This window comes from Mytilus trossulus, chromosome 2 (genome assembly GCF_036588685.1).
Source record: "Mytilus trossulus isolate FHL-02 chromosome 2, PNRI_Mtr1.1.1.hap1, whole genome shotgun sequence".
Lineage (NCBI taxonomy): Eukaryota > Metazoa > Mollusca > Bivalvia > Mytilida > Mytilidae > Mytilus > Mytilus trossulus.
The window spans coordinates 63,140,945-63,155,250 of record NC_086374.1 but is presented as its reverse complement, the minus strand read 5'-3'; the positions used below and the strand labels follow the sequence as shown (position 1 = coordinate 63,155,250).

General features: G+C 30.2%; 1 protein-coding gene across 2 annotated transcripts in view; it reads right to left on the bottom strand.

Annotated features, from left to right (window-relative positions):
• LOC134707747 (golgin subfamily A member 2-like) overlaps positions 1–14,306 on the bottom strand; it is a 28,086-nt gene that overhangs the window by 12,827 nt on the left and 953 nt on the right. Inside the window, exons 2-13 of one of the 2 annotated variants that reach the window (XM_063567772.1) lie at positions 10,936–11,097; positions 10,138–10,190; positions 9,541–9,576; positions 7,558–7,621; positions 5,910–5,966; positions 5,359–5,439; positions 4,591–4,692; positions 3,443–3,536; positions 3,055–3,161; positions 1,419–1,477; positions 838–898; positions 73–246 (exon numbers count right to left, since the gene is read on the bottom strand). In XM_063567772.1, the coding sequence (XP_063423842.1) occupies positions 73–246; positions 838–898; positions 1,419–1,477; positions 3,055–3,161; positions 3,443–3,536; positions 4,591–4,692; positions 5,359–5,439; positions 5,910–5,966; positions 7,558–7,621; positions 9,541–9,576; positions 10,138–10,190; positions 10,936–11,097 (1,050 nt within the window). The remainder of the gene's footprint in view (positions 1–72; positions 247–837; positions 899–1,418; positions 1,478–3,054; positions 3,162–3,442; positions 3,537–4,590; positions 4,693–5,358; positions 5,440–5,909; positions 5,967–7,557; positions 7,622–9,540; positions 9,577–10,137; positions 10,191–10,935; positions 11,098–14,306) is intronic. The other variant, XM_063567773.1, reaches the window with a different exon arrangement.

Below are 14,306 nucleotides of genomic sequence, written 5' to 3'. Positions count from 1 at the left end.
AAAAGTAATTGGAAATTCCCATAAAGAACACAAATATGAATGTAACAATTATTTTTGAGTGTTTGATCATACCTCATGGATTTTAGTGAGTAATTCTTCCTTTTCTTGTTTTAGTGTTTCTACAATTTTGAGAGATTCCTGTCCTCCATCCTGGTGACTAGATACTTGTTTACTATATAATTCCGCCATTTCTAATTTATTCTTCAGTTCATCAATTGACTGTTCTAATCCTGTACATTCAGTCACCTGTAAATGTTTATAAATTATGTTATATAGTTTGAAAACTCTTTAAAACCATTTATTTTATACACAAAATTCCAAAGTTAAAGACATATTATCAAAGGTCATAGATCATGTGTAGATGAATACAGTACAATACATGTATTGCCTTTTTATTAACACATACAAGATATTGCTGTCTTTTAGTTTTCTATGTATTGTTATTCAGACCTTCGTTGGTGTTTTTGTTGGGTTTTGCATCGGTATACTTGCCTTTTTCTTAACCTTATGATTTTTGCTTGTCTATCTGGTATATTTTGCCTCAGTTTATTCTAAGGTGTTGCACATTAAAAAAAGTTGAATCATAAGACTGCCATCAGTATAACATGTAAAACATGTAAAGCTCTAATGAAAATATATAAGACCAATTTTAAAACAATTGATCATCTAATTTAGATGATTAATTGTTTTAAAATTCTAATGAACAGCTGAAGGAAGTTTTTGATAGATTTGTAACTTTGCAACTTTTGATATTCTAATGCAAAAGGTCAAAAAGAGGCCCTATCAAGACTTATCTTTTGACTGCATTTTGTTCCTTCTTGATCATGGATTACCTACCTTTGCTTGAAGTTTACCAGACAACTCAGAAGTCTGTTGTTGCAGTTCTTCATTTGATTTGCTGTAAAACGCGAAAAATGGCAAGTTATTTTCATTACACTATTGTAAACATTTTTAACACTCAAAATGGCTATTAGTCCATTGACACCATGCCCTTCCAACACTATATAATTTCAATGTTCTGTGCAATCTGTTTCAAACCATAATTTGAAAGAAACACATTTTTTTTAAATTTCATATAATAATGATTATGATTACTAAGCTTCAAGATGAATTGACCACAACTTCAGAGTTATCTTTTAACCTTTAACCTTTTAGGGGACAGAATGACTAATTAAATGAATTTGAAAGTCAAACAAAAGTACAGGCCAGAAAACATACTATCCAAGACTGCACATAAAAATGTAGTGCTGCTATACAAATTAATTGTTTCTAATTCCTTTTGTCTTTGAAAATACAATTATTCCTTTTTCATGCTGATTATTTATAAAATAATTGTTGAGAAAATAAATCAATCATCAATTATTTAATTTAACAAGAGATTTAAAGAACAAGAAGTTAACCATTTTCTATTCACTTACTTTGCTTTATACAAATCCAATTTTAATCTGTCAACATCTTTAGCATAGTCTTTACTACTCTGAAATAAAATAAATAATAAACTAACTTCTTATCTCACTCTTTGAGGAAAATATATATATAAACATTACAATCTCCACAATTGAAACTAAACATACACACAAAGTAGATGGATAATGATTACTTAAACAAAAGGTATCTACTGTTTCAAGCTGATGTTAAAAAAAATTGTTAGGGTTCCGCAGAACCCAGTGTCTCGCCTACTTTTACTGAAAATTGCAGGCTCAACAGAAATGAGGAAAAAAATCAATAAAAATATTCCTCTTGATACTATCTTTTGATTGTAAGGAGCTTCTGTCCAAGTTTTGTAAAAATCTAGGATAGTTTATGAATCTAATAAATGTTTTAAAAACTTAAACTGCAAATGGTATGTAATGTTAACTGAAAGAAAAAATTGGTCCATTTATAAGTAAAATATAGATACACAGGTACAAAATATTAACAAAATTTCCTTCTAGATACTATCTTTTGGTCATAAACAAGCTTCTGTCCAAGTTTGGTACAAATTAAAAATAATATTGATCAGAAAATTATTAATTTTTTGAAAATTTAACCACAGAGTGAATGTGTTGTTTCCTGGCAGAAAATTAATCTAAGTCCATTTAAAAGTAAAATACGAAAAAAATGGAATTTTATTTCAACAAAAATTACTTCTGCATACTATCTTATAATCATAAATAAGCTTCTGTCCATGTCCAGTACAGTTTATGAAAGTTATTAAAAGTTTAAAAAACTTTAACCACAGAGTGAATATAATGTTTCAGTCAGAAAAACTAAGTCCATTTATAAGTAAAATACGGAAAAAATGGAATTTTATTTTTTACAAAATTTACTTCTGCATACTATCTTATGATCATAAACAAGCTTCTGTCCACGTTTGGTAGTAATCCAGTACAGTTTAAGAAAGTAATTAAAATTTCAAAAACTTGAACCACAGAGTGAATATTTGTGGACGCCACCGACGACGACAGAATGTAGGAACGCTTAGTCTCGCTTTTTCAACAAAAGTCGAAGGCTTGACAATAAAAAGTGGCTATGCTTATAATTTCTTTTGTCTGAATACATTGATAACCATTGGCTTTCACAGTCAGCAATCACAACTAATCATGTCAAAACTTGAAAAACTTGTACATACAATAAACTTATATTCAAAATTTATGTTAGTTATGTTTAAACCATCAATTTATTGAATGAGAACTTTGATTGACAAACAAAGAAAAACAGTTACTTTGGTGTGGCACTTAATATTCTAAATCCAAAGTTACAAAGATGTGAAAGTGCTTCATTATTGTTACAGCAATATTCTGAAATTCTCCCAAAAATGCAGTAATTGTTGTATACAAAATTTCTCTACAAAATGTTTTAAAAGCTGTCCCCTTAAAACATGCATCTAATTCAGGAAAGACACTTTGAAATTTTAAGTATGGGTGAGTATCATATTCTTTTTAGTACAGTCAATATTTCAGAGAAATTGAAAAAAATGCCTCTATAGTTGGTTAAATCATTTTGTAATTTCCTTTCCAGTTTCCCATGTATGTTTTAGTGCATCAGCCACTTAACTGATAAAATGTATAATACCTTTTGAAACTGTTGACTAGATGAACTTGTTGTTGAGAGACTTCTTTCTAAATCTGCTACTCTTTGTCTTGAAGCTTTTAATCTTCCTGAGAGTTCTTCTATTTCATCTGTTTTAAATATATTATGCAAAGATATAATATTGATCGAGATTCCCTAATAATATCTATTAACCAAAACTAATTATTTTAAATGTTTTCTTTAAAATACAATACTTGGTAATGTTAACCAATGATGTAAACAACTCAGTCATCAAAAGAACTATTGTACATATTGTATGGAAATGTATTTCAAAAGATTAAGAAGATGTATATTCATGTACTAATTTCAAAATTTTTAATGTCAATCAAATACATATTTGTGAACAATTGAGGTTATTTTGGATACTTACTAAACCTGGTCTCAGCTAATTTCTGTGACTGGTTTAACTGTGATTGTGTTTCAGTTTTTTCTGCCACTAATATGCCAATTGTTTGTATATGCACCTAGTAAAAATCAAAGGTAAAAGAAATCTAAGTATAAATCAAGTTCAAATAAATGTAAATAAATTCTAATGTACTAATTCAGTGTTACTTAAGAATTGAATGCTTCTTTTTGTAAATTTATTGGGATGTAAAAGCGTTGACCGAAGTACATTTTGTATGAAGCGCGGAAGCGCTTAATTCTAAAAATGTACGCACGGTCAACGCATTTACAACCCTATAAAGTTACGAAAAGAAGCATTCAATACTTATAATTACATTTTTTAGCTATGGTCATGAAAACACGAATTTTATATTGTTTTTTATTTAATTCACATGTGCACTTTATTGTGGGACCACGTGTTATCATGGATGATAAGTTTTATTGAGTGATGCAATTGCTGAAGGAATAACACGCGGTGTGCAGTTAGCCAATCAGAATCACGTATTATAATGAAACATACATCTAATGTAATTATTGAAGAATATTTATGATTTTCAGTATTAGTCCACGTCTGACCTCTGCTTTCAACTTCACTATTTCTCATATTTTTTACACTTGAAATCAAAAGACATTTTGTTATGCCACAACATTTAATGATAAAGAAAATGTATCTGCATCAGCAGTTTGTACTTGGCAACTGTCTGATAGACAAAGCCACTGTTTCTATTTTTACATGCTGCTTAGCACTTCCTAGCCCTCTTTGTCTACTATTTTCTTGATTTTTTTTCTTTTTTTTTTTGTTTTTTTTTCTCACATATTCTTATACTTTGACATTTATATTCAGGGTATTTTCTACAAGACAAATGCATAAAAACAGAAATTGGTTAGTGTACAGTCCTAATACTAAATAAAGGTGTAATGTCATCATAACATGTATATCTACTAGCAATGTGCTAATTATTGACTCCTTACCCATGCATAACATGAAATAGAGAGACTGTGAGTCAGCTTATACTCGGTCAAATAGTTGCTCATTGTCAATCATACCAAATCGCAGCCTTTTATATAATAATTTTAAGAACCAATAGTTCATCACAAATATCAGCTTGCTGAAAACTTGCATGTCTAACTTACCTGAAGTTGTTCTTTTAATGGTCCTAGTTCCTGTTTCTGTTTTGTAAGAAAATTTTCCCTTTCCCTCTCTAGTTGGCCTTGTAGATTTTTAGAATGATCTCTCTGTAATAATAAAAGGCTTATGTAGGGTATAAGGAAAATAAATTAGACGGTCTATCTACTCACATTTACATAACAATGACTTTTTGGTCTGTAATATCAATTATTAAAGCGTTGATTAAAAACAATGTAATATGTTATATTTTCTTAAATAACAAAAAAAACTTGAATTAAATGTAAACAAAACATCATGACAATTAATGACACGGGTTATGTTCTTCTCATATATGTAATGATGGTATGACACTAAACCCCTAACGCATTGTAATGGGAGGGATTGTGCCTGATATTCATATAATGAAGACATGATCTTTCAATCAGTTTAATTGGTCTGGAGCTGGCATGTCAGTTAACTGCTAGTAGTTAAGCCCGCTGCAATTTTGCGCCTGTCCCAAGTCAGGAGCCTCTGTTAGTCTTGTATTATTTTTAATTTTAGTTTCTTGTGTACAATTTGGAGTTTAGTAACTCGTTCGTTATAACTGAACTAGTATGTATATTTGTTTAGGGCCCAGCTGAAGGACATCTTAGGGTGCGGGAATTAACGCTGCATTGAAGACCTATTAGTGACCTCCTGCTGTTGTCTGTTCTATGGTCAGGTTGTAGTCTCTTTGACACATTCCTCATTTCCATACTCAATTTTCTTAGTAAGCATAACAATAAATCACTTACTATCTGTTGTATTTGTAGATTTAATTGCTCATTAGCCTGGGAATGTTTCTCTAACAATGCAGCAAGATCTTGATTTCTTCTCTGTAAAACAATCATATTATAGTATCTACTCACATATAGTGTTATTATATGGATATAATTTCTTATATTTTCTTCCTAACATTAATCAAAGCCACAAAATAGATAGCGCCATATGATACCACTGCTTATGGCATGCTCACATAAAGCCTCATACCAAATATAATTTTTTGATTGTAATTGGTAGTTTGAAAGAAAATTACAATTATTTCATTTGATGGATGGGAGGGTATAGAAGAATAGCAGATGCAATTAATCTCCTCTTTATGGGGGTATGATAAGGTAAATATCAAACTGTTTTTAAGACCCCACCTTAAAACATCTAATTGATTGCTGGTGTGTCAAGTAGTTAATAAATATTACAATATTGTTCATTTATATTAGGGATGGCAACAAGTTATCTAAAATGATTGATTGATTTGTTGGTTGCCCAGATGTTCATTTGAAAATAAAGCACATTTTATGTTACTTACTTCAAGTTCTTCTACACTTGATGTATCCAAATCATCTGCTCCGATCAATGCACTGGACTAAAATATAATGACTTCTTCATTTAGTTAAACATGGAATTATGATAATTATCTTAAAAGTTATATTAATGAATAAAAAAAGTAATTCAAAATATAAAGCGTGGCAAAATTCATGGATACATTTTTCTATGGTATGCAGCAGTCGATGGAACTTGGCAGCAAGAGCAATGAAACATTCAACTTTTACCAATTGCAAATTTTGTATATGTTTTTAATATTTTTGTAAAAGTGTCACAACCTTCTTTTATTTAAAAAAAAAACCACAACAACATTAGTTAGTACATGAAATGAGTTTCTCAAACAATAATTGTATGAAATACAGCTAATGATAATATTCCATCTTGCTTTAGTTAATAAGCAACAAATTCTTGATGCGTGTGACCTTTGCATGATGTAGTGACAATACATGTACATGCATTTTGGATCATATCCATATTCTGGAGATCCCCTTTTATAGAGGTCTTTTAGAAGATTGTGTATCTATTCAAATTTTAAAAGCTAGTTTTTTCCCCATTTTACAACTATAAAATTAAAACAGCAACACAAATGTTTGTTATACACAGGGTTTAAGCTAGGATATTGAGGGCTTTAGTCACTCTTGCACACTATAAAAATCAACCTTTTTTTTGTGTAACAGCAAGGGACCAAGGATGTATATCACTAGCTTCATCTTTGACTTTGTCAGATTTTAAAGGACTTAGGTATGATTGGCAGTCAGTATTGTATGATTATGATTTGACTGTATTGGACTACTGGCCCTTATTATGAAACATTCTGACATCAGATCCAGACATTTTGTTCACAATTTCTCTTCAGTTTGTTCCAGGGGACATTCCCAAACAACAAAAGTTGAATTCATTTTTTTTAAATAAGGAATCACAGCAGAAATTAACTTGCAACAATTATATCACTGCATAATCATTATCCTTATAAAACGTATAAATTGGTGTTTGGAAATCATTTCTATTAAGTTGGAACTGTATAAAATCCTTTTAGGAAGGATTATAATAACTGAAAGGAAGTTGTAAACAAATCAAGATAAGATCAGGTTTACTACTTTCATAGTTATATAGAGTACAGGAAGCATAAAGTTCCATATCTTAAATGGAAATTGTCGAAAGATTTTGATGAACCTTTGTATCAAATATGATGAAAATGCATTTGAATGACGAATCTACAAAAATGTACAACAAACAAACTTCAAATTGTAATATTTTGAGAAATATTGAAATTCAAATGCAATCCATACAGGGGCAACAATTTTGATGAAATGACGAAACTATCATGACTATACTGATTTTCCTGGGGAAATAATTATGAAGGTCAATTTCTGAGGTTTATTAATAATTAACGAAAGAGTGACCAATCAGATGGCAATAAGCGGATTAGTTGTAATCACAACTTGTAACACCTGTTGAAAATGTTAATAACGTGGGGGTCATAAACTTGTCAAATACATAAAGACAGGTACATGTAGATTTATAGTATTTTGATGTGAAAATATTTTTTCAAAATTTAATTGACGAAATTGATTTGATATATTTCGTCAATGCGAAAACCTTTTCGTAAATAGCAAAATCAATGGTTATACCTCTGCCAAAAGACCATTTAGCTGTCTTGATAGCTGGTGTAGACTTTCTGTGGAAGCTGTAGTCCTGAAAAACACATGTCAATCATTAATTTGGTATTCCTAATACATACAGTATGTCACTATGTCTATGACACTAATGTGTTATATGTGTTAGCTTAACTATTCAATATCTAAAAGTAAAAATTTTCATGTTTTGGATGAAATCATTGTGGTAACTTGTGGACAATCATACTTTATAAACCTTGATAAAAGAAAATATATAAAAATAAACATGTAAACATTAACATGGCACTTTTTCTAATCAGTATGATGATTCAACTTGATCTTTCTATTTAATAAAATATGAAATGAGAATTTGGTTCTCTTCAAAATCAATCTTTCTGAAACTTTGTGTCTACATATTGAGAAAGTCTGGATAGCAGTATAAGATATATATATGTAGAAAATATTTCAGAAACATTTATTAAATAATCTTTACACATGTAAATTCTAACAGACAGGTCATGGATTTGTTAGTATTCTTAGTCAAGTCTGGCATTCACTATGGTCAAGTGCAAGGCTCTCAAGAATATGTGGGATTATATACATTGCTAAGAGTCATACATATTAATACAATACTTATAATTCCTGATACATGTATTAAAAGTTTCAAAATCGATCCAAAATTGGATCAAACGTTTAATATAATTCAAATTTTCCTTAACAATGATCATGATTAAAATGATTAACTGCATGTATATATGTAAAAGTTTCTACTTTTATCCACTAATATTCCATTCTTGCATGGCCATATCATTTAAAGGAATTTCATGACGAACTGATTTTTCATTACTTCTGGTACAAGTATAACGGATTGAAAGAAAACAAACAATGTAAACAATGATCTTTTTTTATATACATTTTATGATTTTACTTGGATGTAAAAATAGACACTTGAAGAAATTATCCAAAGATTCATTATAAGGACTTTTCTTTCAGAATTTCCAGAATTTCACAAAATATGATGTTAGACCACGTTTGAAGTTGTTGAAAAAGATTATGTGGAGAGTAAAATAAATCCATGCATATCATTCAAAAACTATTTCTAATTTTTAATCTATTTCATGCTGATTACATGATCACTGGGAAATGTTTGACACAGTTATATCAGATAAATACAAACAGGTTCAAAGTTCAATTCTGTCAGTCACAAGTAGGTATAAATAAACACTACTAAATATGAATAAAACAGAAATAGCCATCTATCAGGCATTTTTAAAATTACATGTAAACAAAATTTTAGTAAACTTTACTCTAAATTCAGACCTTTTTAGATATTGAACATAATAAAATATCATTTTAGTTCAATACTGTAAATTGGGAAATTTTGGCGTCTGGCTATAATCATGATAATGGCGTATATATATAGATCCATAGATCATTATTTTTTACAAATATCCTATGAAATAAATTTTAATGATCTCTAATGCAGTACATGTTAATCTATTGACAAACAAGGATTTAAATTTGAATCCTTATACCTCTGGCAGAACAACAGCGTAAAAAGGCAATAGATTGGCATATTTATGACATTTGTAAATAAAAATTCATGTTGTGTTTTCTTTCCGAAAAAATTGACTATTATTGAAAATTGTATAGTAATGTTGTCAAATTATATGAGGAATTTATTTGCAGATTTTGACTATGTATTGAATTGTAGTAAATATACAGAAGATATAATAACATAAAATGTTTTCTCTAAGAATTAACATAATGATATTGTTGCACCGGTATGCCATTTTGGCCTTTCAATTCTTAGTGTTTTATTTATTTTCGTGTGTTTAACTTTTGGCACTTTCATCGGAGGCACAAAATAAAACTACAACCAAAATAACCCAATTTATGGTAATGTAAGTTAATAATATTTAATAATACCTCATCTACATGTGACCAACAAGGTAAGAAAACAGATTAATTAGTATGAAAGAAGAAATCTGAAAGTACCTTCCTGGAGGCAAATTAGGATGTGTGTTCATTTTACTGGATAAATAAAAAAACATTTATCATTTCACAGATGTTTCATTTAATAAAAAATATTGTATATATATATACAGGAAAGCCTCATTCATGAACAATTTATAGTAACAGTGATTGTCTCTCTTAAAACCAATGTCTTATTTATCCAAAAATATGGAGTTAGAATTGAAATTAAATCTCTTAACTGTGATCTCAAAGGCTCAAAATTCTTCAGAAAAACATTTTTTTTTAGATATCTATCCTTTAATGATTGTATAAAAGGATAAAGTTTAAGAAATTTTGATTTAAAAACGATATTTCATAAATATCATGTATACTATTACCGCATTGGTATTAATGACGCTAAACTCTGCATGGATGGTAAATTTGTTTATCTAAAGTAAAGTTAGCAACATTTTTTTTTTGTTAGTAAATTTTTTATCTTTATATGCTCATGTATGTGTACACATGCACAAATGTTGAATATGTCAATAAAACTGGGAAAATGAATGTGAGTTTTTCATCAAATGAAATATCTAAGCTACATTGTCATGATTGTAAGTTGTTTGTGTATATTTAACCTACTTCAGATCTTCACTATCTGTTCTGTTTTCTATGGAGTCTGGAGAATCTCTAGTCTGAATAAAAATAGGAGACTCTCAGATTATTAAATCTACTCTTATTCACACATGTAAATACAAACAAACGTATATATATTTTTTTTTTTACATATTTATAAAATTCTACAATAACACTTAACTTCTTACAGCACATTTCAGTCAGTATGTAGCTAATGGTAATATCTTTGGTTAGCTTGCTTGTTAGCTGAACCGTGAAGTCATTGTTAGGTAAGGTAAACTTCCCTCCTTTTAAAGTAGCTTAGTCCTACAGAGAGATAGATTTTTTACTGACTGAAATATGCTGTAACATATATACATTTATTGACTGTCATCATTGAATCATAATAACATCAACTTTTGACTGACTAGCTAGTGAAGACAAATAAGCATTTCTGCTACTTGAATATGTATTCCAGGAATTATGCAATACATAAATTGTTCCTTTTTATAACTGTACAAAATATATCAAATCTATCAGGTCTATAAGAAACAATTGCTCTCTCAGTCTAATATCAAATGGAGTATTTTGAAGAAATTTTGTTTTATTCATATTTTTTTTTGGATTTTCCCCAGTGTTTACTGAACTTGAGACACTCATGACATTGTCAAAAAAGAAGGATCAAGATCTGCTATGGACACAAATTGTCCTATCTGTAAATGTATCTTTATTACAAAAACATTAATGTCATCACAGATGGAATATGCTTTACTTAGATATTATCTGCGTGACAAGGTAGAAATGTATGTCTTGAAAGTATTTTACCTGGATTATATCTGTTGCAGAATTACCATTAAGGTTTTGGAATGTGTTTTCAGCTGTATGCTTTATTTCATTTTCTGGGTTCTGTGTACTTTCGTCATTAATCTTAGACTTTTTAGCATTTGCTGGAGAAGTTTTCCCAGTTTTCTTCTTAAACTGGTTCAACTGAAACAGAAATATTAAATATATGCATTCATTACTGCAATTTTATTAATTATAATATGCCAGTGAAAATCAATTAGAACCAATTAATTACATGTAATATAATAATCTTTCAGGTCACTTATTCCCAAAATGTATTTTTTTTTCTTCACATTTATGTTTTTTACTTAGTTAGTCGACTCATGCATGTCATGCTCCTGTCATGAGAAAATTCAATAAAGTAATGTTTTCTTTACATGAATATAACAATTTAATGTGTTAATTTTTGCTGCATATATTATCAATAGATCCCTTATGAATTTTCAACCTGAGCTTCTCTGACCTTTCTGTATACATTTGTATATATGCAGGTAAAATTGCATGTTCCAGAGGGGAACAAATGTTCTTGACTTCAGCCAGTAGAAAAATAAATTGGAATTGAACCATTTTAATCGCCTGTATTATGTCTTATGCTGTATTATTCCTTTACTATATATTCAATAAGGGAAAAAATATTACATATAAATTTTATTTTTGTTTCAACTTATTGCTTTTCACTTTTTACCACAATGTGAATTTATACATGTTATAAGTGATAGAGTCCTGGCTAAACTGCACAAACATTACAAAGATCAAGTTCTAAGAGTTTACAGGAGAGATTATAATATGTTTTTATGTTGTATAGATTTGAAGCGATGAAAGAAATTTCAGTGGCATTAGCTTATTGGCCACAGACATTAGGATAGTCACGCCATACTTTGTAGTCGTTTTGGCTATATGGTAATGCTGAAATTAATCTTTTAACTGTTACCTGTGGGGATGTTTGTATTTTTCATTTTCACGCTTGATTTTATGAATTGGTGATATTAAAGACATGTTCTATTTTGTATATTTTTATAAGCTATAATCAGTACTAGTGCAGGTGAATTTTTGACAAAGCCATCCTACTATGTAGGAATATGTGGATGTAGAATGGTAATTTGTAAGGTAGAAAGTTTCAGGAAAATTCCTTTTTATACAGCATTAACAATATGAAAAAGTATGGACAATTCAATTGTGACCAAAACACAGCGTTTGAAACAAACAGATAGTGTGGCAAAAATGTCTTGAAAGCAATTTCCCACAGCTCAGTATGTACTTCGCAGCAAACCTGCCAACCTCTGAAACCTTTAAAGAGGGAGATCTCCCCTGAGCTGTCATAGATTTTGTATGAACAACATTTTCAAGTTAAATATATGACCTGTTTCTACAATACTCTAACAAAAATTTAAAAAATGTATTTTTTTCTTAAATTCAAAGTTATAATCTATACAAGCCTGTTTCAATATCTTCAAGTCTCATAACTCATAATATTCCATATTTTGATTTTATTTACAAGTCCTTCACTAAGCATGCTTACATACATTTTGTACATCGAACAGACCACCAGCAGAAATTGAAATGATGTGTGAAAATATTTATTGTCTAGTGAACTTGGTCATAAAATTGAAAATATTTCCTTCAAATCTGCTCGACATTCATGACATTAGGATTCGCATTTATCTATTTCTTTTTTACACTGCTCCTTGATCTAGACAGACCTCTATCTTTATATTGAACTGGAGTTTACATTACATAGCAGGACTTAATTGTGATTCCTTATATATTGAAGGACAACATTAAAACTACTGTCAGACCCAAGTTTTCAAAGGATACATGTAGCTGATTGTTAGGTTTATTTCTATATTGAAATCAATAAATAAGTCATGAGCGAATACAGAATAATAATTATATATATAAGAGGACCACTAAATAAATGATTGGAAATGTTCCTAACCCAAAGGAAAATGAAAGCTGTAGTAGATGGAGTGGAATCAGAAGAAGCTTCAGTAGACCAGTCTTCATGCTAAGTGGTAGCACAGACTTGTAAAATTGCTCTCAGGCCTGTAAGGATCATTTCTACAGGTCAACAGAATCTTACTAAACATTTTCAAAAATTGAGCTCTGGGCCTGTAGATTTAAAAGTTCATCGTGAAGACTGGTAGACTCTGGTGCACCACAAGGTACAGTACTAGGACCCCTTCTCTTCCTTTGCCACATTAATGACCTTCCAGATGCAGTACAACCATAGGTCAGGATTTGCCAGATAACTGCCTCACTTAAATAACCAACATGACCACACACGCCTACAGAAAGACCTCCAAAATCTGGAGGTATGGGCCAAAAATTTGGGCATGCGTTTCAACGCAAAGAAGTGCTATATTCTTAGCATCAAGAACAAAAGCCAGAACGGACATGTACTACAACAAGTCCAACACAATCCATACCTAGGCCTACAAATATCAGAGGACCTAAAATGAAACATGTAGATACAAGTAAAAAAATCTGAATGCCGAAAGGGAAATAACTCAGTCAATTTTTTTTTACCTATACAAGTAAATAAAATCCACTTGTATAAGTATCCTACAAATTTACTTATATGTGTATATTTTTTTTTACTTCTTCAAGTAAATAAAATACACTTGTACTCCTGACTGCAATAGGTGTCTCTCTCTCTCCCGTTGAATAAAAGCCAGAATTGGTGTCTTCAACATATATACAGATACAAACTCTGGTTATTCAAGGTCAAAACATAGGAAAGCAAGATACTTCATCGTTTGCGACGGGGTATCCTACTCAAAACAAGAGGGTTGGTAGTTATGTTTCACAGGCTTGTGTCTAGTATATTTGCAGAAGTGCTAGTAGTGATCACTGTTGATGAACAGTTTTTACCATCAAGTTAGTCTTTATGATCAAGGCTCCGGCACAATTTGGACTTAATACACCTTATCGTTATTATCCTACTCGGCCGGACCGTCCCCTTGACCTTTAGACGCACACAACAATCACTTTTCCATTGTGACTTCAGATGTTTTGTTTTATGACGTCAACATTTTATGGGAACCTGTGTGATATCCAGTAATGGTGGACAAATAGCGATAAGGTGTATTAAAGATCATATCTGTCAGTCAGAGCTCAGACATAAACAAGTCTATTTTTGTTTTTGACTTAAATAAGTCGAAACATGTATTTATTATAAAAATGTAGTTTCAATTTTAGACTTATCTAAGTCAGAAAATGACAGACTTGTTTAGGTCTATTTATGTTGGTGATAAAACTTAATGTTACTTTGTGACCAAACTACACCACCTATGACAGCAAAAACCTGTATGAGAGTTCACAAGGACTTGAGCTATCTATATTTAATTATCTAA